This window comes from Cucurbita pepo, chromosome 11 (assembly GCF_057944985.1).
Source record: "Cucurbita pepo subsp. pepo isolate OVF chromosome 11, ASM5794498v1, whole genome shotgun sequence".
Lineage (NCBI taxonomy): Eukaryota > Viridiplantae > Streptophyta > Magnoliopsida > Cucurbitales > Cucurbitaceae > Cucurbita > Cucurbita pepo.
The window spans coordinates 1,462,310-1,487,284 of NC_141808.1; the positions used below are offsets into that span (position 1 = coordinate 1,462,310).

The 24,975-nt window shown below is 35.6% G+C and overlaps 4 protein-coding genes across 5 annotated transcripts; all 4 read right to left on the bottom strand.

Annotated features, from left to right (window-relative positions):
- Positions 1-899: 899 nt before the first annotated feature.
- Positions 900-7,595, bottom strand: ECH2 (enoyl-CoA hydratase 2). Its single transcript, XM_023691414.2, has 11 exons — positions 7,308-7,595; positions 5,747-5,769; positions 5,544-5,649; positions 4,464-4,534; positions 4,268-4,340; positions 4,110-4,149; positions 3,855-3,927; positions 3,591-3,741; positions 2,825-2,895; positions 1,553-1,726; positions 900-1,242 (listed from the first exon to the last, which is right to left on the bottom strand). Exons 1-11 carry the CDS (start codon positions 7,365-7,367, stop codon positions 1,155-1,157), a joined length of 930 nt encoding a protein of 309 aa, XP_023547182.2. The 5' UTR covers positions 7,368-7,595; the 3' UTR covers positions 900-1,154.
- A 933-nt stretch (positions 7,596-8,528) lies between these two features.
- On the bottom strand, positions 8,529-13,262 carry SKS5 (SKU5 similar 5). The gene is made up of 8 exons (XM_023691412.2): positions 12,998-13,262; positions 12,818-12,927; positions 12,180-12,450; positions 10,363-10,468; positions 9,680-10,025; positions 9,209-9,574; positions 9,060-9,138; positions 8,529-8,976 (listed from the first exon to the last, which is right to left on the bottom strand). Exons 1-8 carry the CDS (start codon positions 13,145-13,147, stop codon positions 8,764-8,766), a joined length of 1,641 nt encoding a protein of 546 aa, XP_023547180.1. The 5' UTR covers positions 13,148-13,262; the 3' UTR covers positions 8,529-8,763.
- A 1,588-nt stretch (positions 13,263-14,850) lies between these two features.
- On the bottom strand, positions 14,851-17,568 carry TAFII15 (TBP-associated factor II 15). Its single transcript, XM_023691418.2, has 6 exons — positions 17,408-17,568; positions 17,233-17,297; positions 16,227-16,289; positions 15,694-15,751; positions 15,572-15,622; positions 14,851-15,217 (listed from the first exon to the last, which is right to left on the bottom strand). Exons 1-6 carry the CDS (start codon positions 17,498-17,500, stop codon positions 15,137-15,139), a joined length of 411 nt encoding a protein of 136 aa, XP_023547186.1. The 5' UTR covers positions 17,501-17,568; the 3' UTR covers positions 14,851-15,136.
- An 823-nt stretch (positions 17,569-18,391) lies between these two features.
- Positions 18,392-22,526, bottom strand: LOC111806067 (NAD(P)-binding Rossmann-fold superfamily protein). 2 transcript variants are annotated; one of them, XM_087127984.1, is made up of 11 exons: positions 22,278-22,526; positions 21,521-21,638; positions 21,331-21,419; positions 20,847-20,902; positions 20,706-20,761; positions 20,282-20,375; positions 19,705-19,784; positions 19,350-19,392; positions 19,014-19,105; positions 18,613-18,813; positions 18,392-18,437 (listed from the first exon to the last, which is right to left on the bottom strand). In XM_087127984.1, the coding sequence occupies exons 1-10, from the start codon at positions 22,331-22,333 to the stop codon at positions 18,634-18,636; spliced, it is 864 nt and encodes a 287-aa protein (XP_086984110.1). In that variant the 5' UTR covers positions 22,334-22,526; the 3' UTR covers positions 18,392-18,437; positions 18,613-18,633. The 2 variants fall into 2 exon arrangements, with proteins under 2 accessions (XP_086984110.1, XP_023547183.2); XM_023691415.2 differs by having other exon boundaries at positions 18,392-18,813.
- Positions 22,527-24,975: the final 2,449 nt, after the last annotated feature.

Sequence of the window (24,975 nt, forward strand, 5' to 3'; positions counted from 1 at the left end):
GCATCTACTACAATAAATAGGAAATGGGTTTGTCCCTTTGAATCTTTGTAAAACCGATTTTGTTAGTAAATCTGTACGATGATTAGAGGTTTACTATGTTATTTACTCGTACTTGGTTGAATTGAAGTTCTTCACTTTGATAGGAACCGTTACTCGTACTTGGTTGAATTGAAGTTCTTCCCTTTGATAGGAACCATTGCATTAAAATCTACCTTACATTTTTTTTTTTTTTTTTCTGGCATTAGAAACAAACCCTACAACGAAACCGGGGTAATAGATAGATAAGTTGATAAGGGAGGCCAAGGTTAGGTTTCTAGTTGGATATCAAAATTGTATTTGTTTCCCTTCTTGTCCCACTCCTCGCTTCTGCACAAAATTTGGGAATCCTTATGGATTCTCTCTCTTTCCATTAAATCCACTTCCTCTTTCGTCTAATCAATCACTTCTGGAAAATTAACAACTCAAGAAACAACTGATTTAACATCTCTATAAAACAGATTCGGATTAGAAACTATTTTCAAGAGCAAAGAATAGTGCAGATAAATCGTGGATCAAGATTAAACTAACTTGTATATCATGTCCACGCTAATCTAGATCGTGTTCCATGTCCATGAATATCAAAATAAAACGTATGAGTAACCTGATATGGCCGAACGTTGAACGCATATGCTACAACCTTAAACCAATTGGGTATCGTGTAAAGGACACAAAGCTAAGATACCATGTACCCGAGTTCCTTGCTCTGTTATTTCTCACATGATGTTTAGCTCTTTTCTTTTAAGGCCTCTTCTCCTTGGTGTGCTTTGTATGAGATTTAGGACAATCTCTGAAATTGTATATCATGAACACGAGTTTGCTGCTAGCAAATGCGACCATAAATTGAAGGGAAAAAATCGGGATAAACTCAAGCAAATTTATAAATTCCATTCATTGCATTACCCACATACGTTTAAGATCTTTATTCTGCCAAGAAAAAATGAAACATTTCAAAACAAAGAAGGATAATGTCATGTGGTTTGCTAGAGAACTTGGTCACCTCTTTCTTATCCTTTCAGGTGTTCTTAATATATGAATTACCCTAAAGCAGCAGAATGAGCAGAGGTCAACTTATTCACTTCCAACATAATATATATGAAGGTACCTTTATAATAAATTTACAGTGACGAAGCTACATGATGGAGATCCACGTAGCCAGATAGCACAGCCCGGTTGCGCTCCTTTACCTTTGTCTGATAAAGGACCCTGCATTGCATATGGGCAGTTCTGACATCAGTTTCTAGTCAATTTAGATCACTTCTAGAGGGTACTCTAACTAAGTAAAAACACTTTACAAATTCATCAAAATCTTTAGGCTTAAAAAGTATTTTGAAAATTTCGAAAAGCATTTCAATGTGCTTTCTGAAAGAAAAAAAAAAACTTCTAATGAGTGTTTTTTCAGAAGTGATTATAATTTCACTTTAAAAACAGTACTTCTTGAGTTATTTTATTCCATGTCTTCAAACATGACTTTGAAATTGTAATCTTATACAAAGGAAAAGAATTAAAATCATACCTCGACCCCTCAAGCCACATCTCCGTTACCAAAGTTTCACCTGGGTACACATGCAAAAGAAACTTGCCTGATATGCATTTTACTTTGCTCGAGTCTCCTTTACACACGCATTTGATTACGGCTCGCACAGCAAATCCCAATGTACATAATCCATGTAGTATTGGCTTTGAGAACCTATAACATTGTGATTGAACAAATTATTTGTCAATAAGATTGCATTTGGACATCCAAAGGTTAGAATGATAATCATAGCCCAGATGCATATTGTGAGATCACACCTCAGTTGGAGAGGGGAAGAAAACATTCCTTATAAGGGTGTGGAAACCTCTGCCTAGTGAATGCGTTTTAAAACCTTAAGGGGAAGTCTGGGAGGAAAAGTCCAAAGAGGACAATATCTGCTAACGGTGGGCTTGAGCTCTTACCCATATAAAAAACTAAATAACCTATACAACTCATTTATCGTAGATGATACAATTCTTTTTTATAAATACTCCAACCGGTAATTAAAGATGGTTAGGATTGTTAAGGTGGCACCGGGTTTGAAGGGAATATGGAAGGATTGTTGCTTACCAAATTAGTTGATGCCATGGCTGCTAGTTTAGGTTGTTCCTCAAGTGGTTTTACCTATTTACAGGTTTGGGCACATTGTGGGGGCAATCAAGAGGGAAATATTTGGAAAAATAATTTAATAGAAAGTTTGAAGAAATTGGAGAAATTGAAGCACCCCACTCTTTTAAAGGGAGGACACTTAAACATTGGCCAACGCGGTACTCTATGATATCTCAACTTATATTATACATCAAATATCAACCCTTCCGGTTCCAATGAAGCTATTATTGGCCTTACAAAAAGTTGGAGTTTGTCTGGGAAGTGGAAAAGTAAAGAATATTAGCTGGGGGCCGGTGTTGCTATCAAGTGACCTATAAGACTACCTTTACCAATAAATGAAATCAAAACACCATTCCTAACATTATACATCAACTACTAAGTTTATGCAACATGAAATGCACAATCCGATTATAACTTGATTTTTTTATATAACCTTGGTGGATATGACACCTTTTGCCATCCCAAAATTGTGTAGCGAGCAATAGGGTATCAAAATATAAATATCATCAGTCCTCCATAGTCTAGGGGTGAGGATCTAGCCAGTTATATTCGCGAGGTTTAATGAGATTAATGAACATAAAAAAAACTACGATGCAGACAACCAAAAACATAGGAAATAGAAGCAAATGATAGCAGTAAACAAGATGTGAGCGAGGTACCAACCCTGCAATCTTCGCAACAATAGGATCGGAATGAAGAGGATTATAGTCACCTGATAACCTATACACTAATGCCTGCAGATTAAAATCACAAACAGAGTAAACTCTATTAACGCTACATCAAGATTGAAGTATGAGAACAATTCTAGTATTTGTATAGCACAAAAAAAAAATTACAACCCATGAAAAACCTGTTAAGCAATGTTAACCTGCAAGGCTGCAATACGTAAAAAAGAAAAAGGAGGAAAATAAAGGCTACATATATTAGAGGGTCTCTAGTCTTAGGATATTTCTCATTTGATTCTTGATCTTTTAAATTCATTAATTTAACACCTAACATGTTAAAAATTCTCAATTCAGTATTTTCGTTAAAAAGACGATAAGTTTTGTAAATAGAAAGTTAATGTGCCGCTGTACATAGTATGCAAGACATGAATTTTGATAATGGACATGTTGGATTTACTAACAAGCTGGTTGGAGTTTGTGTCAAATTGTCATTAACAATTTGAGTAGCGTCATGTCCACTCATCCGAACATGTCAATAAACTAATAATTTGATGATATAAAGTTTTTTTCTTGACAAATTTTAACAAATATATTTTAGAGGGACCTGATTGAGAAATTTAACATAGTAAGGGAAAAGTTAAAATTTTGAAACAATAAAGCAAAGCAATGAGAAACATCTAAACGATTAGGAACCATTAAACATATCTAGTCCAAAGCAAAAGAAAACAAACAAAAGTTTGTTCTAGTGATCAATGTCAACTTGCCTGAGATGGTCGAGTACAATCCTCATACACCATAAAAGGCTGTGTTTTTGGAATTTTTCCTGCTGATCCTTGATTTTTTGGGTAGTTTGTGTAGGAGTAAGGGTGAGAAGAACTTGAGAATCCGCCAGCACCTCGCAGAAAGAGAGTTGTCCTGCCAAGTTTACCCAGTCATAGTCAATCCCTACCATAACCACCTTATAAGCTATATTAAAATATAATTATAATAATAAGGCAATGGAATAAAGGGAAGAAAAAATCGCTTACCGATTCATGCATAATAATTGTCCAGACATTTTGTCATAACTTTTTGTCTCAATCTCAAGGATAGCTGCTTTTCCTGAAAATGATTATGAATATTTATTGACACTTCAAAGAAAAGGTTTAAAGTTAATAGATTCGTTCTCTCATAAACCTCTTATATTGGACTTCACTTTTAATAATTTTCATACAAATATAAGCAACATAAATTAAATAATATCATACGAAAAAAATCGAATAATTAGTCGAACAAGTACAAACCTTTGTCATGCAGCCCAGCAAGAGAGATTTTGTTATCTAACTGCGCAAGTAAAACCTCGTGAGATTAAATATATTTCAGCATTGAGGAATGCTAATACAAAACTGGATATGGAAATTACTAAAAGATAATCATACATAGATCCAGTACGAATCCTTACATATCCCCTCGATGGCAGTGGCTTGTACAATTCAACGTATTGCTGACCATGAAGTAAGAGCTTTGGGTCATACCTGATGCCAGAGACAATACAAGAAAGATAACAGAACGACTTTTACAAAAGAAATGAAGATTACATTCGCATTGGCACACCAAAGAACCTTGCAAGCTTCTCAAATGTATGCATGAGTACTTACGACAGCCCTGGCAAGTTCAGACCCGTCCCCATAGTTTTGTGGATAAATAGAGCAGCAAATGTTGGCAAAACCTACAGAAAGAGAAACTACAAGTAACAAATAGTAGACGAAGAGTCACAGACGTTTTCTGTGTATTAGAAATATAAAAGTGCATTTCCTGTAAAACCCTATAAACTGGTTTGTATGTTGGTATCTCAGCTTTATCTTGAGCGTGCAGAGAAGGAAGTTGATGAAGAATCACATGGAATTATTTGAATTCCATATGAAAAGTTGTTTTTGGGAGAAGTGAGCCAAATATCAAAAAGATACATTAAAGGACAAAATAAACATAATCTGAAGGTTGGGATCCTGTTCTGGCAAAGGGGAAGGACAAATTGATCAAAGGATGGGAGGAGAAGTAGGGGAGACAAGTGAAGCTCAGGCCTCCAAGGAGAAAAGACAATAAAGAAGGCAAAATTGTGAACATGGGAATGCAAAATAAGTGGAGGTATCGTTTTGTAGAGAACTGGGTGTAGTTGAGAGAGCTATAAGAGAGCTTCGAGTGCCCCCCCTAGTTACCCTCTTTTAAGACTTGGTGCTTGTTTCCTTTGAATGTATTAATATAATACTAGTTCCTATTGCTTTAAGCACTTGAATTGGCGTAGTAGTCAATAAGAGCCAATATAAATAATAAAGAGTTTAGCGAAAATGAGTTCAAGCTAAGAAGCATAGTTACAAAAATCACAGAAGAGAATCTAAATTTTGGGTATCAGAGTGATTGGGTTTTGGGTGCTAACAAAAAAAATGATAGTATCAACCCCAAAAATAAATAAATAAATAGAGAGAGAGAGAGGTTCCTATCATTTCTGTATCAGAGGGGTTTTGGGTGCTAACAAAAAAAAAAATGAAAGTGAGATTCGATGTATTGGAACAAAACGAAAAAATAAGAGAATCTAAATTTCGCAAAAATCACAGTAGTGCAATTCCTTTGACCAATCACCTCCTCCCCTCAGCCCAAAATGATAGTATCAACCCCAAAAATCCAACATGCTCTGCCCCCTTTATATATCTAAACATATTTTACAATTCTAGATAAAGTACCTCAATGTATTCTTGCCCATTTTCATTGTAAACATATTTCAGCTCATCAGCATCCACAGCTTCCCGACCACATGCTCCAATGCCCAGAGCATAGAGTGCAACATCTCTGTCAATCAACAGAAAGAAGTACACTAATTGACATAAACGGTAACCTCCCTCAAGTACAACAGTTGAAAGCATAAGCTCAGTATATGAGGATTTACCTCTCGGTATAGGTGGATGTTGTCTACAGAAAAAGTAAATTAGAACAAATCAGTCTCTACACATCTAATGAAAAAGAAAATCAAAACTTCATGTGAACATTAGTGAATTTTCTTCTCCAGCCAATAGATATAGAACGATAGCCTCAACTATTGACATATTAGAAACTAAATTTGGCAAAAAAAGATGTATGCACGGAGCTGATTAACCCAGGCTTTAAAATAAAACAGCTACAAATTTATGATTCCTTCAGAACTTGATAAATATTCCATCTTATGTCAACATCCAAAAGCTAATGTCCGATAATGGTGAAAGCATACAACATTATCAAGAAGTTGAAGAAAAAAAATTATGCATTCATGATGAAGCAATAACCTTTTCAAACCATTCAACGTTTTACAAGAAATAAAATCAAAACCAATTATCTTAATGCAGCATATGCTTAGACCACATTTGATGCAATTCACTTAAAATTAACGATTCTTTCATGTTTGATTATGTGTCAAACATGGACAGATTATCCAAAAAATTGTGTCTACATGTCATAGAGAAGGAGAAAACCACATTGTCAAAAGGGGCTTCGCAGTAAAGCCAAGGTTGACTATCAAACCAGTCTGCATATCCACTCACAAAGGTGAAAAGGATTCAAAAAGGCATTGGCCACCAAGAGCTCACCCCTGCACTCTTCAATATGAAATTTTCTCCAAGAAAGTTGTCCGCATCATGCACATGCACGGACCCTTCTGTCTTCAGTAAGATTCTTTCTATAATGGTTGAGAAACATGTTTTCAAGTCTAACATATCTTAATATGATAAAGGACCATATGTCTGTTCTATGCGTATGAGAATCGCTGCAGTCTGCTTTCAGACAGGAAAGACTCTAATCTTGGGCCTATTAAGGAATTTTCTTAAGTTATTGCTTAATATCTGACCTTTGAATCAACTAAGTTTGAAATAAGAAAACCGTGTAAGGCCGAAAAAGTTCTCAATTAAATGCTATAACATAACATATTCCTAAAGTTATGAGCCTTCAACAGACTTGCTAATAATATGGTAAGAAGCAGGGCAGGTATGCCTTATATGCCTAATTTCCCATCACTGGCCTCTTGAGGAAATTACACCAACAACAATGAACCTATCCAATTAATTAATAGTTGAGTACTTGAGTTCTTTCAAGTTGATACATTACAGATAAGAATCAATTGACAAGATGTCGTCCAATATGATATGTAAGAAACCTAGATAACTGTGGTTAGTTATGCATGAATATGATATGTAAGAAACATCGACACTAATGTTCCCTTAAATAGTTGTCACTACGAGGTCTCCCAGAGAGCAAAGATCAAAATTAAAAAACGACATCGAAATCAATGACAAACCTAAACAGGCCGAGTGCCCAGAGATCCACAATTCCTTACTTTTCATCCCAATTCTTCGGGTTCATACTTCGTTTTATCTTAACGAAAGGTAGTTCGATGACAAAAATAGGAGGAGAGTAAAACCAAGCGAAAGAAACAGAGCGTAGCTTGAACACAAGAAGGTGAGTGAATTAATATTCCATACCTCAGGAAATTTGTGAGCAAGAATACGATCAGGATCAAAGCCCGATGGATTACCCGCCATGTAGAAATATCGAACAAGCTTCAGTGGAAACTGAAAGCGGGAAATCAGTTTACAGATTCAATACTGAAACAATCAATCCACTCCGAATTCGCACAGGATAAGGCCTCTCAATAAGAGCGCGCAATGGGAAGGGATGGCATAATGACGTGCCCATACAGGGAAAGTCAGAGATTGTTGCTGACCTCCGCGCGCAAGCGCAAGCGCAATGGATAATTTCTCGGCGTGGTGTTGCGTTCGAGTTTTACCCATTCCAATTAAAAAAAAATGTCTAAAATATCTTTATAAACTTTTTATTCCATTTCAAAACTACTATTAAATTTTAAAAAAAATTAAAATTACCTTCAATTAAAATTTTAAGTAGTATTTTAAAACGTGATAATAATATTTTTTAGTATTTATTTTTAATCTGTTTTCATTCACATCTGTGTCAGATTAATTCTTTTTAGGTCATTATATATATCTTATCAAATTAAACTATATTCAAATTGATTTTTCAACATAAATAAACTGAAACGAGTGGTTCGTGAAGCATTCTTCTTTCACCCTGAGACATTCAAATGTTTGGTATGATTCCAACACTTGCATTCTCAAGCACGGAACCCTCGTGATGGTCTGGAAAAAAAATTGAAAGCTAGAAAAATAGAGTGTTGTCAGAATTTAGTGCAACTTATTTTAGTTTGAATTAATTATGGAATATATGATATCCGTGATCTTGAAGAATATATTAGTTAGAAAATATATCTTACATATTCGTAATCAGTTGAATTTTTTAATAGTAGTAGATTGGGTTAGTTTATATTTTCCTTGTAGATATTATTTAGTATCTTGTATCCTATTTAAAGGTTGTGAATATAAATGAAGATTGAACATTAGATCCCAATTATATTTCTCATTCTTAAATCTGTATTCTTTCGTTGAGTAATGATATTTTCATATCTATGCACACTTTTGAGTGATAGATATTGTGTCAAAGTGTTATCCCATTAGAAATTGATAGAAATTTCTCGATGATTTTCTTATCATCTCGAAATATTAATCTAAGGTAGGGATAGTATATAAAATTTAAATCTCACAAAATGATCAAAGCAAGAAAATTAAAATAGCGACACAAACATTAGAGATAATATCATACATTTAGCCTTTATCCTAACTACGAACTCGTAACCAGAAGAATATTTATTAACTAAAAAAATCACTGCAAGAACAAAGAAGGAAACTCAATGAAACGCTATGATAAGAAAGAAAAATTATGAATGCCCTCGAGCGGAGGACTTTTTTTTTTTTTTTTTTTTTTTTTTTTTTTTTTTTTGGCTGAAATATCCTTCCCAGAGGAACTAAATATGATATGATACGACATGACAAAACATTTGATTGTGTTGAGCTCAGAGGATAGAGCCTAGAGTGGCCTGGTTCGTCTCCCAGTGGCTCTTCCACAGAGCAGAGCATTCTTTGGAATTGGGTACTCGTCTCTCAATGAAGTCGATGGCGTGTAAACTCTCAAGTAAAATTGTTGACCCAGGTACTGCCTTGCCCAGAATTCCGACCTTAAATTCCACATTCCCACGTTGTCCAGCGCTACATATATTGCAGTCCATGACTTCGGATACACCTGCCATGAACAACAGCTTCATCTTTCTTCCTCATACTTCACAAATGGTTATAAAATAAATGAAAACTAGAGCTTGGTTTTACCTGAGTGGTACAACGTGCAATTGCGTCTCGTAGATTGTATTGGTTTCTGCTATTGGATGTCCATTGCCCTCCATCCATACTGAATTTTCAAAGAAAAATAAGCAAAAAGCCCAGAGAAATCAGGAAGTTTTAATGTATGGTTTCATTACCCAACAACGAAGAAGGAGTAGCCATCGAGGTGCCAGCTCTGGATGAGGTCTTCGTTGTTCTGGAAGACGATTTCGACGAAAGCTCTGTAATCAGCGCCCATTACAGAGGTGTCTTCGTAGATTCCTGCACCGTTTGGCCAGTCAGAAATACTTCCGACCCGGAAAACTCCTCCTATTTTGAAGAAGTCGGCGACCTTCAGGGGAGTATCTGCAGGGATAAATGACACGCTGTTGACGGCGTATCTTTGCTTCCCGTTGACAAGCCCGGCTGAGTTCGACAGTACAATGGTTTTGGTCGTGTTGATGAGACCATAGTGATAAGAGCCTTGTGGGTTCGGCCGAGGCCCACTGGCTGTAAGGTTGGTTCTGCATTTGTATGGAAAATTTTGAGACTATTGGAGTAAAAGCATTCATAATCCATTAACTTGAAGCCTAGAGTTCCATTATTCACGAGACTGATATAGAGATTACCTGATGGCTCTAGCTTGGTTAAGGGACCAATCAATTTGGATAGTTGGGCCACCGGGAGGTGGGCCTTGGACGGAGCCGGCGGAGTTGGCATAACGGAGAATAGCGGTGGTGGTGAGGATGGGAGTGGTGAAGCGAGAAGAAACGACAATGTAAAAGTCCTGAGCGGGCTGATCGGCGGTGACAAGAACGGAATAAGATTGGCCGACGTGAATGTCAAGGGAAGAGAATTCCGTTTGGAGGGAGTGGGTTCCTTCAACTTCGACCACCTTCAACCTGTGGCCTTGAATTCGGAAGTTGAGAGAGCTTTGGAGCCCCACATTTGAGATCCTCAACCTGTAAGTTTTTCCTAACAAAACACATATACACAACCAATGATGATAGCTGCTTTTGTCTAAAATGTAAATTTGTACTTAGACTTTTTATTTCGAGCTTGGGATCTACAGGTTTCCACCCGTTTATAAAAGGTATTTCGTTTATAAAGGGTATTTAGTTCTCCTCCCAACCGAGGTGGAATCTTAACTATTCATTAAAAACCACTTGAAATAAGGTATTTTCATAGCCTCCCTGAATAATTTAGAGCTTGATTTTTTCTGAATAGCATTGTTTTTAAAGACAAAACAGAGATGGGCTTCACTCAAAACTTTTTCACTAAAAGTAGAATTACGTAGAGCTTTCTTAATTACCTTGTTCCACGTTGAAAGGGGCAGTTCTGTTGGGTCCACGACCATTGATGAGGATTCCGTCGGGGAGTGGAAGCATTGAGCCATTGTCTAGTTGGGCCCTCAACGTCTGCAAAACAAATCTTATAGTTTAAAATGGCTAAACTTCAGGGGAAAAGAATAATTCCATAATATAATACTTTAATCTATATATAGGTATGCAGAAGATTCTCTTTCTACATTCAAGATAACCCGCATAAGTTTCTTGTTTACTTGAGATGGAGTCACTATCTCAAGAACAGATAGATAGATGTTTGTAGCTTCTCACCTTTCCAATCCAAGCAGATACCTAATGGTCCGTCCCTCTTACTAAAAGTGGGTAATGAGCAAAAGGAGAAAATGAGGCACTTTTGTGTTCACTTCGTTGTCAAGTGAACTATTTCAAGGAAGGGAGTTGGCGAGATTCATGTATAGAAGGGACTAATTATAAGGCAAAACCAAACAACCAGACAAAAAAGATAGATTAGATGTGACCTTTACAAGATTTTTATGAGTTTCAACAAAAATTTGAAACAAGTGCCGGTATTCTTCATCAAGATTAAAAATATTTTTCTACCAAAAGCATCCTAAAACCTTGAAGAGAATAACAAAAAAAAGGTTCAAAAAAAAAAAATATCTACTAGAAGTGGGCTTGGACTGTTATAAACGGTATCAGAGTCTATTTGGACTCTATGCCAGCGAAAGTGGTAGCCCACAAAGAGATGGATTGTGAGATCTCCATCGATTAAAAAGAGAACGAAACATTTCTTATAAGAGTGGAAATATGTCACTAAGAGACCCATTTTAAAATCTTGAAGGAAGCACGTCTAAATCTAAAAAAATATAATATCTAATTTTCTAACCATGGGGTGGGGAGTAGGAGAGGGTTAAATTAATGAGGGGATCCGAAGTTGGAGGAAAGCGCGTCTGGGGGAGCCTGGGAATCGGCGCCTAAACTGAGACGTAAGGGCGCTTTCGTTGGCTGGAATGCATACAGCCCAACCATACAAAAAGCTCCTTTCAAGAAAGAATAATAATAATAATAATAATAATATAAAGGGCCTTTCATCAAATACACGCACATGCCAAGAAACCAATTAAATTCAGCTAATGATTATCACACCGAGGGGCAGCCATGGCCCGCAACATGAACAACCATTAAAGAAAGAAAGTACCCTTTAAATAATCCAGCTGTTAATCTCTGTAGAGAGAGAGAGAGAGACTAGAGAGAGAAGCAAAAAGGTCTTGAAAAGTCAAATATTACGGATCAGACAGTCGTCGAACCCAGCAATGGTCGGTCTACCGACAGAGGTAAAATAATGATAATAATAATATGATTCATATTTGTCACTTGTTTAATAAATAATTTTTTTCTCTCACCATTTGTAATAATATTATTTAATTTTTTATATTTTTGTATTAAGAAAACTCGTTATATTATAGAAAATAAATAAATGTTTTCGATTATAGTTCTTTCAAATTAATTTTGTCCAATATTGAAAATTTTTCTCATATCATTAATATTTAATATTATAACTTTCTAAAAAAATATATAGCCATTTTTTGAAAAAAGAGACCAAGTCTCAGAAAATTATTTATAATTTAGAAAGAAATTAAAAAAAGTCTAATAAAGAGATGATTCCCTATTCCCCGCCAATCTGGCTCATCCCGTGACCAATATTCAAGATTCTTTCACCCTTTTCGACTAGCCAGAGATTAATTTTGAAACTAATCAGATCGATAAAAGTTCAATGTTGGAATCTCTAGAATGGAAGGAAAAGGGATGGTCAGTGATTAATTACCGTATGATTAGCTTGGTACCAGTCGCCGATGAGGACAGTGTAATCGCCCGCGGGATCCGGGAAGGGAACGGGAATCCGGGGGCGACTGAGAATTCTGATCCCACCGAAACCACCGGCGGCCTTGTGGAAGCCGAGGGAAGGGAAGTAATAGAAGCTTCCGATCTGATCTTTCATTTGGAGAATGTAGGTGAAGTTTTTCCCTGGAGGTATAGGGCATGTTGTTCCGTACACTCCGTCCTCGTATGAGTTTCTCCTTTGTTGAATCCCATTCCTAATTTCACAGTTCATAACACAAATTTTCAGATAATTAAACTTCCAATTTAGACCAGATTAATTAATTATAACTCGCAGGCATCGTCTCGAAAAAACTTCTTCAACAAGTTAACAGTTAAACCAGATCCAACCCCTAAATTTAGCGATTGAAAACATAAAGAGAGAGTACGTAATCAATGTCGACAAATTTTCCAAATTAGCTTCATAAATTTCATATTTCTTCTTAATATTTCAGCTCCAACTCTACACAAACTACCTAACACTTAGTAGTAGCACGTTCTAGAAAACACATTTTCACATTCAGGAACGAAAATGGAAATCTCGACTCAAAGTTTCCGACAGAGAGCGAGGAACAGAAGAATTACCAGGAGAGGAGAAATGGCTCGTCCAAGCTATTGTAGACATTGATAATGATATTATCGTTGGTAACAGAGTGAATATCAGGGCCAGGAAATTGGCCATTAATCAGAATGCCCTAAAAAACAGAGCAAATTCAGATCCATTGTAAACTGAACGAATCAATGAAATTCAACCGAAAACCTAACCTGCTGGGGGAGGCCGAGGGGGTAAATGGTGCCGTAAGTGACATTCCAGTTGAAGAACCTGTAAGGATCGTCGGCTCCAACAATGGCGAAGAAGGAGATACAGAGACAGAGGAGAGGTGGAAGAGAGGATCTCATTGAACTAATCGCCATTGTGAAGAGAGAGAAACGGCGATGGAGGATTGGGAGGAGTGAGAGAGGTAGAAGAGAGGTTTAAATTTAAGCGAGGTTCAGAGAGTAGGTGGTGAATGTACAAAGCCAGAGGAGTGGTAGCGGGAGTGAAAGTGACGTAGTTTCTCACTATCCAAATTTAAATTTGGAAAATAGATGGTAATAAATAAATTAGAATTTCAACTTTTAGGGTAAAAAAAAAATTACGAGGGAAAATAAATTTCATACTAAATATAATATTGGGATTTCATATTTATTCAAAATATAGAACATATATATATATATATATATATACACAATTAATATAGGATGAACTACCAAATATCAATTATATCATATGTATTCTCCATATATGACTAATATGTATAAAATATAAAGCATATCATATATATTCTTATATTAAAATCTTTCGAACCTCAAAATTTGGATTGGTTGGATTGGTGACCCGAACAACTCGCAACCCTCTATTCTCGAGTTGGGTTGTCCAGTTATTTATAAAAATATATTATTTATGTACAAATCTCATAACGTTCAAATATCAAACAGTTATAAGACACAATGCATTACTAATATCGATACCAAATGTTAAATATTCTTAATATTTTTTAAGGTAGAGTAGAGTTATGTTGAATTGTAACTCTATTGTTCGGTTGGTCGGATTGACCTAACTGAATGCAACTTTCAGTTTTCAAAAAGTTCGACTTAACCCAAATCATCGAAAAAAAATTCTAACCATATCCAACTTTTATGATTTCGGTTGAATAGTTTGAGTTGATCTGAGTACCATAAAGATATATTAAAACAAACTGTTGATTCTGGAAGCAAGGGTTTGTTTGTTCAAAATTAGAATATATCCTAAATTTTAATTAAAAACTAAAATTAACGATTTCAAAGAGAAAATTGAATCGAAATTAATAAATATTATTATGATGAGGTGTGGTGAAATAGGGTTGGGGTTGGGGTTGTCGGTGCGTGGGGTTGGCATACAATTTGAAAAAATGGGCACATGGGATGGCGTTGGCGCTTAGCAGAAGGCATGTGATCGGACCTTTCCATCTGGTTTTGGACTTAATGTCTAATGCTGTGGGGTCCCTTTGGTTGGGTCCCTAATCTCATATTATCATTATATTATTGGTTGGGTCCCTAAAATTAATTAATATTTGCAAATCTAATATTAACTCAATCATTTAGTAATTACTAATTGAAACCACTGTGTTCATTAAACTAACAACATCGATCTACGAATATAATTAAATGAACCTAATAGCTATGAAAAAAACGCGATTTACTTTGTGCACTTTTAAATGAAGGGACGAGTAAAGAGGAAAGATTAGAAAGGAGTGATTAGAAGGGAGCCGACAAGACATAAGAATTGGGAACCACTTTGTCGTTCATATTGGGAAGATCCGTTCAAACCCCACCCAAAGATTTGCACACATAATAATAAAACACGGAGACATGGTCACGTTACCTTATCCTCACTTCTAAGAGTTAAAATAAGATCAACTAGAGTTCTTACAAACTATCCCCAAGACATGCATTTTAAGTATTTTTTAGTCATTCTATCATCAAAATGGCTCAACTTCAATGAAAAAGATTTCAATCGAAACAATTGAGTTTATTTAAAAATGAACTCGTCCCTACGGAACTCATAAACACAAACATAAAGAGATGGACAATTAATCTGAAGTTGCAAATCCATGGAGAATGCATCATGATAACATAACCTTGTATGAACAAGAATGATGTTTTGGGTTTCATTATGCACAGTTTCATTTAGTAGACATGTAGAAAACGCTTAACATATCTACTGCTATGACAGTTCACAGACGGGCTACTTAATGATAGCAATACTAACATGACTAATAATTGTGCATGGCAGGCAGCAAGAGTACTCCAACCTGAACTATGATGCATCGGTATATTCACGAACACAACGATGAGACATTTTAACCGTTATTCCATTCCAACTCATTCCTCTCTGGAAGTAGAATCCACTCCGGTTGAAGGGCTATCAGCAAAATATTCTTGATGTTTCACGTTCACGCCATACTGTTCATCACGTACCAACAAGACGGTTAGTTTGGATAAGAAACTAGATCTTCCAATGTCTATGATCAAAGGGTATCAATTACAAATGCACATTTTTAAGACTCCCCACCATGCAATTTGAAGAACTAAAAAAAATCACAAATTCTTCACAATATTACAGCCTGCCAGGAGTCAATTACACAAATAAAAATCGAGCAGATGTTCAAAAGAACCCACCTATAGCACCTTTTAAAAAGAAGAATGCATACCAGAATCAAACTAATGATCTCTTATGTCTATATATGAAAAATCCATCAAGCACAAGAGCTTAATAATTGAAAAAGGAATGAGAAATAAATAACATTTTGAGCTTACCTCACGAAGAGCCTTCGAGAGATCATCCATGGTCAATATTAAGCGCTTATCCTGGACCAGCAAAATGTTAGACTGGCCAAATAAGTTATCAATCAAGAGACCCTGAGTTACAAAAAACGCACCTTTTGTTGTTTATCCCTTTTGTCTTTCACTACTGCTGCCTGTCTCGCCTTACAATGCCTACATTGCACAGCCAAATAAGTTTTATTATTATTATTATTATTGGGAAACTAAACTTTCTCAAAGAGAGTATACAAAAAAGGAGCCCATGAAATAGGAGAAAAATTAAAGAAACCAATTAAGTCAAATAAGACCTAATAGATAATTACAAAAAAGACTGTTGCCGAAACCTACAAAGAGACGTTGAACCTACAAAAACTCTTACCAACACAAGCAGCTAAACACCCAACTGTTACCAAAGCATTTGAAAACCCACAAAGAATAATAACGCAGTCATGGGGGTTGAAGAAGAAAAATTAATAGGTGATGAGGTCAGCTGTAGAGGATTACTTGGATAATCGTTAAATGTAATTAAATGTAAAGTTTGCAACTCAAGTTTTTTTTTTTTTTTCTATCATAAGGTCTGCAACTCAAGTTATGATCATATTTTACTTGCACCCCTCATGCAAAATAAGAAAGAAGAAAGCAAGCATACTGGAGAGCATCACTTGCAACATCTGCAACGAACTTCTGCGTAGCAACAGCGACAAGCCTGATCCTGCAAAAGTGAACGCAACAAATAGAAAGCCAGTTTCTAATTACAAATAATTCTTGCAATGGTGAACACAACTAACGCCAATCAAAACTGAGAATCACTTTACCTAGAAAGCACTTAACCAGGCCAAGGTTAAAGAATCCATCTCATAATAATCAAAGATCTTAAATGACTCATATCCTCTCCATTTTGAAAAATTTTAAACGCCTAACTTTAGAAGATTAAAAAAAAAAAAAAAAAAAAAAAAAAAACTACGAAATGAAATGGAAAACAAGAGTAGAAGAATAGTTGGAACAGAACAGGCAAAAGTTTAAGAACTAGATGAACTTCCCCAGTGCACAATTCTCAGCATAGAAATGCAGCCACTAATAACACCACTCATTGAAATCAAAAGTCCGAAGCAATGACCGCTACCCAGAATACCACTATAAACACTAAAAAGGCCGCCTTCATGTTCAATAACACTACTACAGAACAAACCAGGTAAGCACATGTCACGCCCGACCTACAAAGAATAATCAAGAATTTACCCCAGGGCGAAGAATTCCCATTTCTTCATTGGGAATGAGGTGGGAACTGTCCTCCAATCTCATACTCGGTTCATTCATAGAGATTAAGTAATGTAGAGGCAACTTCCCAACAGCAAAAAATCAGCAACAATAACCAACATTGTCTCTTTAAAAAAAAAAAAATACTCGAAATAAGAAATCCCCTAATTGCAACCCCCGGCAGGATTAAGCATCACTTTGATCGATATTAGCAGTCAACAACCAACCAACTGAATAAAAAATTCCCCAAGTACGATTAAATTGTGAAAATAAAGCAATACCAATCATAAAATTAGGAAAAAAGATAAATCCATCTCATCTGTCGATCGAAAAACCGCGTTTTAAACCTAGGGTTTTGATGAACGAAAATAATAAAAAACAAACGAAAAGGTACCTACAATCGAACGTCGGGACACTGAAATCCACTCTTCCCTAAGTAATGTTCCACCAACTCGTCGGGAATCTGTGAAATGATAGCCGAAAAGAAAACACCGACGTGATTTGAACTTACAGAAAAACGCATGGAAGGAAAGAATCAACTTGGAGTAAAGCAGCATCCAAATGAGATCTTACAGTGGGAGTATACTCCATTAGAGATGCTAGAAACTCGGAGAGCGCTGCGTCATCATCGTGCCTGCTCCCTGTCGCTTGTTGGCTATGGTTCATCTTCTTCGTCTTCCCTCTCTTCGAACGAAGCTCGTTCGAATTACTCCTTGATTTGAGAAGCTTATAGAATTAGAATTTGCCCTTTATATAGAAGACCCATTAGCCTACGTGGCTCTCGTTTTCTCATCCACTTAAACATTACTTTGCGTAGGCAACATTAAAAAAAGTCCAATAATTTTTTTTTTTTTAAATCCAATAATTTTTTTTAAAAAAAAAATTACACTTTTTTGGTACATAAAATTTTAATTTTATAATATCTTAGACTAAATTATTTTTTTTAAAATATGTTTTTAAGTAAAAATAACTACCCACTTTTAATCATTAATACTCTTAAATAAATTATAGTGCAATTAAATGTTTTCGACGTCGCTATCCTTAGTTTTCACTTAATTAGTCGCTATCCTTAGTTTTCACTTAATTAGTACTCATACCTTTAACATAAATCGTTGAAATACATATTTATAAATCTCATTCGCATCAAAATGTGACCTTAAACTTCTTTTAATATAAAGATGGTTTGATCTTAAACTTCTTTTAATATAAAGATGGAGTGTAAGAGTTCTTAATTCGAACTTAAGCTCTCCTCACTTTAGCATAAGGTTAACTATTTAATAAGCATACAACTTAGTTTTAAATATTGTATCGATATTACATGCATTGAGGTCACATAAATTATACTATTTTGCGAGTATGGACACTACCCGATGAATGCAACTATGTCGGTATCGTTCGAAAGAGTGACATTCAATAGCATTAAGAAAATATGTATAAAGGTATTCATCTAACACTACAAATTTTCTCCATAAGTTGGTTCAGGCAAGCAGCAGACAAGGATGGATACTGAATGGGAAAGAATTATAACGTTTAGATAAGGAAAAACCAATACCAAACTAGCCAAATGAATACTTCTTCTCCTACACCATGAATTTGCAGATCTCTGCATGATATTATTAGCATCAGATACAAGAAAATGAACCTGTCTTTTATCTTCAACTCAGTGCACAAACTGTCGAGTAAGTCCCATCAAGTGAGAAGTTCAACAGACGTTTAGATTTGGACTCTCTAATATATATATATATAGATAGTGTTATAGGGAGAGAAAATGTGCATGCCTTTTAAGTCTCTTATCGAATCTACTTCGGCTTCTGTTGACTGTACCGTTGTATGCCATAGACGTCGATGATGCCAGGAGGAAAGACGGGGTCCGTTGCTGCCCGAACAGAAACCCTTGCCACCGAAGTCACGCTTACTGGAGGAGTTAATAGAGGACCAACGAGTGGTAGCTGGTGTAGTGGTTTGGCGTGTTGAAGAACCTGCAGGGAAATGTCTGGATTAGGATTAAGAGATTTGAATATCACATGATCAGATCCATTTTACTTGTCCAGAAAACCAAAAACCAAAAACCAAATAGTTATCAAGCCAAGCGTTAAACTAATAACGGCGATGAGAAACCGAAGTCCATGGCATAATGGAAAGCCTAAACGAGAAAACAAATGAAGAAACCACAAGTTACCATTTCCAAAGGAGAGCCAATTACTCCCAGAGGTAACTTCATGCTCCCGACGTTACGGGTCCCGTAAATAAATCCCGGCCTCAAAATCACTCCTGAAACGTATATTAAAGAACATTTTATTCTCCACATAAACTGTTAACTGTAAAAGACAGGATAATTTAGAAAAGAAAAACAGGTTAACGAAAGCCAATAAGCAAGACCGCTTGTTAGCAGCTAAATGAAAGAGTATTGGGAGTATACAATCATCTTACGTACTACAGGCAATATATCTGAACTGCACAAGCAAAAGTGCAAGTTAAGAGTTTGAAAGTAACATTGACGGATCAGAGATCTAACCTCCATAAGGAAATTTAGTGAGGAGTTCTGTCTCAGCCGCTCGCTACACAAACCGAAACACAGATTTTGCATGAGCCACATCAATCCAAATTACATGAATTGTGAAAAAGATTTTCATAAGAAAACAATGTAATATAGAACTTCCATCTGCACAAAATGGAAAGATTGGTGACCCAGATTTCTGGTGGAAGTTAAATGAGTCATTTCATCCATCAGTTTTCAACATTTTTCCTTAAAAACCCCTCGACCATAGTTTGAATTGATCGAGAAAGGCATTAACAGGCTACATGATATATAAGTGTCCAAGATCTTGATTAATTACCAACTCTTGGAATAAAAGGAATAGAAATTCTACCTTTCCCTCATAATATCCCTGTAGCAAGTAATTAACCAAGCCAAAATCAGCAGCAGAGATATAGACATATCTCTTTACACCTGTAAGCGATTGGTACTGCCTTGGTAAGAGTCAAGAAGTATAGCAAATATTAAATTAACTACAACCATTTGATAAAATCATGAAGTTAAGAATAATTGATAGGGCCAAATTTAGACTAGTTACATGGAGACCAAAACATTTAGTTAGGATTTCTTATAGTTTTGTGTTGGGAGGGGGTTCTCTCTACCCGCGGCCCCGAGGTTGTACCTTTCTTTTGCTTCACTGCAGTTTCATTTCTTATTGAAAAGGGAGAAAAAACTAAGGCACGAGAAAGAAAAGAAACACTCGAGCATCAGATAATTCTGCATTAGAATTAAAAGTACAGAGACGGCCCATGAAATATAGGAAATTATTGGGCAGAGGAAGTGTGGTTATTGACATGAGGTGAGATGCTATCAAAGCATTAGAAGATTTAAGTTTTGACAGGAAACAGAAGGGTCTAGACTCCATAATTTCAGTTCATTTTCTTAAATTTATTACCACATAAAAACTACACCTTTATCTGCAGCAACTCTGATTGCATTGATATTTGCCGTCCCATTGATCTTGTACATCTGAGAATTGGAGCCAAAACCACCAATGCAAGAGACCTAGAAATAATAAACTAAAATTTACCAAAACTAGCAATCCCCGGCACAAGTAGAGAAATAAATTTGCAGGAATAAGAAATGCTATATACAAGTAGAGAATCCTCCCTTTTCTAAATGCTACTTAGTACTTATTTAGTTGTGCGCATAAATAAGTTCGTTCCTGATCACAACTGAGAATAATAGCTGCTAGGAGTCTTACCAACAGTATCCTGACAGTTAATCAGGAAGTGTGCACACAGAACTCAAACCATTCCATATATCAGTGGATTAATGTATACACAAGAAAGTTGTAACTAGTTTACAATTTAGAATAAGTTGAGGACTACATACAACAGCGGTAACACCGTCAAAAGCTTCATTCAGTGAATCGGGTGAAAGAAGGTTTCCTGGCAATGAGAAAAATAGTTTAGGCATTTTCATAAAGCCAGCACACAAATATGACAGTTGAAAACATCTGGAATGGAAGCAAACCTTGATGCCAAATTACATTGTTAGCCCAAGAATCACGTATTGATGATCTACCAGACCTGATAATAATAACAAAGCGCCATTGATTGTGATGTCAGAATAAAGTTTCCAACACTAGGAAACTGAACAAAGAAATTGAAGTTCCCATTCATTAAACAACAAGATGGAAAACAAATCGTATTATCTATAATCGCGACCGATATGGCCTGATTTCGCCGATACATTTTCATTAAGAAAATAGTGATTTGAAAGGCAGCATATAGCGATCCAGTTTCCAATAAAGAGTTTTTAAGGTTTTGAGCTGATTCTTTTGTACTTTCCATATTCAACATATATTGAAAACTAAAGTGTACCTATTACAATCAGTCACTCAATATGAAGGAAACAAATACAGATTTATATGATCATTCAAAAGTGTAGATCTTACGTAAAACAATCTATGCGACATAAAAGCCAAAGATGCATATGCTCTAATATCAAAACATACCTACTAAGGCTAGCAACTGTAAGACCACGATTTAAGGCTTCTTGACAAATATGAGAACCCACAAATCCATTTCCACCCAGCACCAGCAACTGATCAAATGCACATGCCACGGAGATAACATTGATCAAACTCAAAGATACAGACAGAATTACAGAAATCACAAGCAACCCTTGTCCTTCTTTTCACATACCTTCTCAGTTGGAGGTGGGGGAACATTAACTGTTTCAGCTTCCTCGACCTTGAACGGTTCGTCGACCTTGTTAGGGTCTGTTGAAAATGGTCTCCCGCTCTGAAAAGCAGTCACTGTGCTGTACAATATAGTTAAGAAACAACAAAATGATTGCCGTTAATCACATTTAGTAAAAAGAGCTGCAATTGAGTCATAAATTATTCTTGACATCAGGATTAGAAAAATTAAATAAATGAAGATCCAGATTTGATCAAGCTGAAGCAGGTCGTGGGGTTTGCATAATAAAATATTGGGGGCAAACGCCAATCACATTGTTCTCAAATTTATCCCCGCTGAGATCATATCTGTCTACCAACAGACCGAACAATTCTACAGTCAAGATAATCAAAGTTTACAACTCTCGAGAAAGTCATTCCAGTTCGGATTCCTACAATAATGAACAATTCTGAAAAAACCCGATTCACTAACAAGTCTAAAAGCTCGAAATGAAATTCGACCACCAAATTCAAATGAAATTCGACCTACACAACAGTATGGCCACCCCCACCCCCACCCCCACCCCCGCCAACACCCTTTTGGTGGCGAATTCCGTATATATCCGATGGTTAATCGGCAGTAAGGAACAAAATAAACCATAGAAGAACTGAAAGCATAGCAGAAACTGAATTCAATATACATTTCTAATAATAGACCAGAAAAGAAAAACAATCCACCATTCTAAAACAAAATTAAGTTTCATAAGATAGAAGGAACTCACTATAACTTGGGAACCGATGATCTCGAATGGATCAGCCGCGAAACGATCGACCTCATTTCCGATTAAACTACCGGCACTTCCTTCTCCGCTACTTCAACCAACGAAATAATTCTCTCGATCTCAAAGCTTGGGCGACGAACCACGATCAACAAAGCTAGGAGTTTAGGTTGAAAACTTATTCTAGCAGAGCAAATGAGGGCATAGGAGAGTGAGAAACGTGGCGCGCAAATGTTGAGACAGGTTTGAGCCCTTGTGGCTCAATGTGAGCCTATACATTCTTGGCTGGGACAGAATAATCTAGTAACCACAACACACGCTATTCCCTTTTCCGATTCGTTTCCAACCGTCCGATTCCTTTGACCCAAAACCATCGAAGGATGGAAATTAATACCACGCCTCTTATACAAATAGTCAAAGATATCATTAATTTATTATAAAATATTCAAATTAAATACATTATGTAGATTAAAATAAATAAATAAATAAATGTGGGATAAAGACAACAATTTTCGATAGCCAAGAAATGGGCCGGCCCTAAAATTGGGCCAATTGTTGTAAACCAGGCCCAATTGTTAATTCCATATTTTAAATACATCACCCCTAAAAAATTAAAATATTTTATATAATTAAAATTTTATAATCAGATATTTTCTATTTTTTCAATTAGATTAAATTTGCTATTTTTTTATTATCCATTTTCTAAAATTAAAATAAAATTCCCCATTTAATTTAATCTCATTACATTGATTCTTGTGTTATGCTTTGTCTATTAGATATGATTTTATTCCTAGTATAATATATGTTCTTGCAAATATATATATATATATATAAAGATGTTTAATTCAAATAATATCTTATTATTCATTTTGGCATCTAGCAACTATAAATATTTTTGTAAAGGCAGCGAATACAATGAAAGTGAGAGTACAAAGGAGGAATATTTATCTAATTATTTAATAAATTTATATAAAAAAAATATCCATAATAATGGATTATTTACAAAAATAATAATAATAACAAATAAATATATCCACCTCATATGCGATTATTTTTTTTAAAAAATAATTATTCGACATTGAAAGTTTAAATAAATAACAAATAGATTTAAATTTTAAAATTTTAAAATTAAACAAATATTAAAAACTTATTTATTAAGTTTTTTTTTTTTTTTTAATTGATTTATATTATTAGTTACGTATGAAGATCCAACCCCGAATGGATGTAGAAAAGGATGTAACTGTGTGGGTCCCAGATAGTGGCGGCGTCATGTCCCGTCAGTTACATGGCCAGCCGTGGGGTCCACCGAGTTCGATGCTGGTAGGGCCCCCTCCGGCTGAGTGGCTCACAAACCCCCCACCTTTGTCTCTATTCCTTTTTTTTTTTTTTTTTAATATATATATTATTCTTTTTATGGCGGGGGCTTGTCTGTCTTTTTCATCTCTTACAATTTAGATTTTTTTTTTTTTTTTTTTTTTTTTTTTTAATAAAGCTAAGATCACTTAATTTAACTAGAAATTAAAATAAAAAAGCATCTTAATTTTTAGTTTATTTTTTATTTTTTATTGTGATTTTTATAAAACATTTAATTTTATCATTCTCGTTTAAGTTTTTTTTTTTTTTTTTTTTTTAAACATAATGCTTACGGGTTTGATTGTTTACCATTGTTACTCGTACTCAAAGAGCACTTGTGGTCCTCTCTACCTACGAAGGACGAGATATTTTAATATATTATTCTTCCAGTTCAATATTTTCAGAACTATGCTTCATTTTTGTTGCTCGTTATTCAATTTAAATTGGATAACAAAGCTCGGAGATCTCATATTAGTTGGAAAGGAGAACGAATCATTACAGGGTGTGGAAACCTCAAGAGACAGAAAGGTTGGAAGGTAAAGTCCAAATAGGACAATATTTACTAGCCGTGAGTTTTGGGTTGTTACAAATGGTATCAGAGTAGAACGCCAAGCAGTGTGCGACGATGACATTGGTCTCCAAATGAGTGGATTGTGAAATTCCACATTGATTGGAGAGGTAGCGAAACATAAATTGTAAGAATGTAGCAATCTCTTCCCAGTGGATACATTTTAAAACTTTGAGGAGAAACCCAAAATAAAAAATCCACAAAAAAACAATATCGGCTACCTATAAGCAGCAAATATGAAGCCATTAGTACGTTAAAAATGTCATAAAAACATATGGAAATTAATTATGAAGTAAATTTTAAGGATATTTTTGTGTATGTGTCGGTGGTCGGGTGGTATATGCCGTATCACAGGCACTGATGCTGCCTGTTGGTCAACGCCTTGCGGCAAGAAACCGGTGAAACTCTTTCAATCCAAAATCACGAGACACCCAACCAACCGGTTTTTCTTCAACCAAACTCCAATTCATCGCTCTCCTCCACCTACTTCCTCATCAACTGTTTTGTCGTTTCACATGTCCGACGTATTTGGAGCGAGAATTTGAACCTCCGTGAGTTCGGTTTAATATATTGACTTTACATTCATCGAGCTTTTGAGTTTGCACGACGAATTCAGATATTTCAATCGTTTGTTAAATCTAATATCTTACATAGAAAAACATCACGAAAATAGAGCTTACCTCTAGCTCTTGACTTTCTCCGGCGAGAGTTATTGTCTATCACGAGCCTCTATGGTAGAATAAGTCGGGGATTGAGAGTTAGTAACACTGTACCAATTTT

Excerpts from the sequence above, each read along its gene's own strand:
- TAFII15 (XM_023691418.2), bottom strand. The coding sequence starts at position 17,500 with ATGAACCATAGCCAACAAGCGACAGGGAGCAGGCACGATGATGACGCA. Across the intron at positions 17,298-17,407 it reads TAATGGAGTATACTCCCACT|ATTCCCGACGAGTTGGTGGA; the intron begins GTAAGATCTCAT and ends ATCATTTCACAG. Across the intron at positions 15,752-16,226 it reads GTTGCAAGTGATGCTCTCCA|GCATTGTAAGGCGAGACAGG; the intron begins GTATGCTTGCTT and ends TGTGCAATGTAG.
- ECH2 (XM_023691414.2), bottom strand. The coding sequence starts at position 7,367 with ATGGCGGGTAATCCATCGGGCTTTGATCCTGATCGTATTCTTGCTCAC. Across the intron at positions 5,650-5,746 it reads ACATCCACCTATACCGAGAG|AGATGTTGCACTCTATGCTC; the intron begins GTAAATCCTCAT and ends GTTGATTGACAG. Across the intron at positions 4,341-4,463 it reads CTGAACTTGCCAGGGCTGTC|GTATGACCCAAAGCTCTTAC; the intron begins GTAAGTACTCAT and ends CTCTGGCATCAG.
- LOC111806067 (XM_087127984.1), bottom strand. The coding sequence starts at position 22,333 with ATGAGGTCGATCGTTTCGCGGCTGATCCATTCGAGATCATCGGTTCCC. Across the intron at positions 19,393-19,704 it reads AGGGATATTATGAGGGAAAG|CGAGCGGCTGAGACAGAACT; the intron begins GTAGAATTTCTA and ends CGGTTTGTGTAG. Across the intron at positions 18,814-19,013 it reads TTGGCTCTCCTTTGGAAATG|GTTCTTCAACACGCCAAACC; the intron begins GTAACTTGTGGT and ends ATTTCCCTGCAG.
- SKS5 (XM_023691412.2), bottom strand. The coding sequence starts at position 13,147 with ATGGCGATTAGTTCAATGAGATCCTCTCTTCCACCTCTCCTCTGTCTC. Across the intron at positions 10,026-10,362 it reads CCCTTTCAACGTGGAACAAG|GAAAAACTTACAGGTTGAGG; the intron begins GTAATTAAGAAA and ends GTGTTTTGTTAG. Across the intron at positions 9,575-9,679 it reads AACCAAGCTAGAGCCATCAG|AACCAACCTTACAGCCAGTG; the intron begins GTAATCTCTATA and ends ATACAAATGCAG.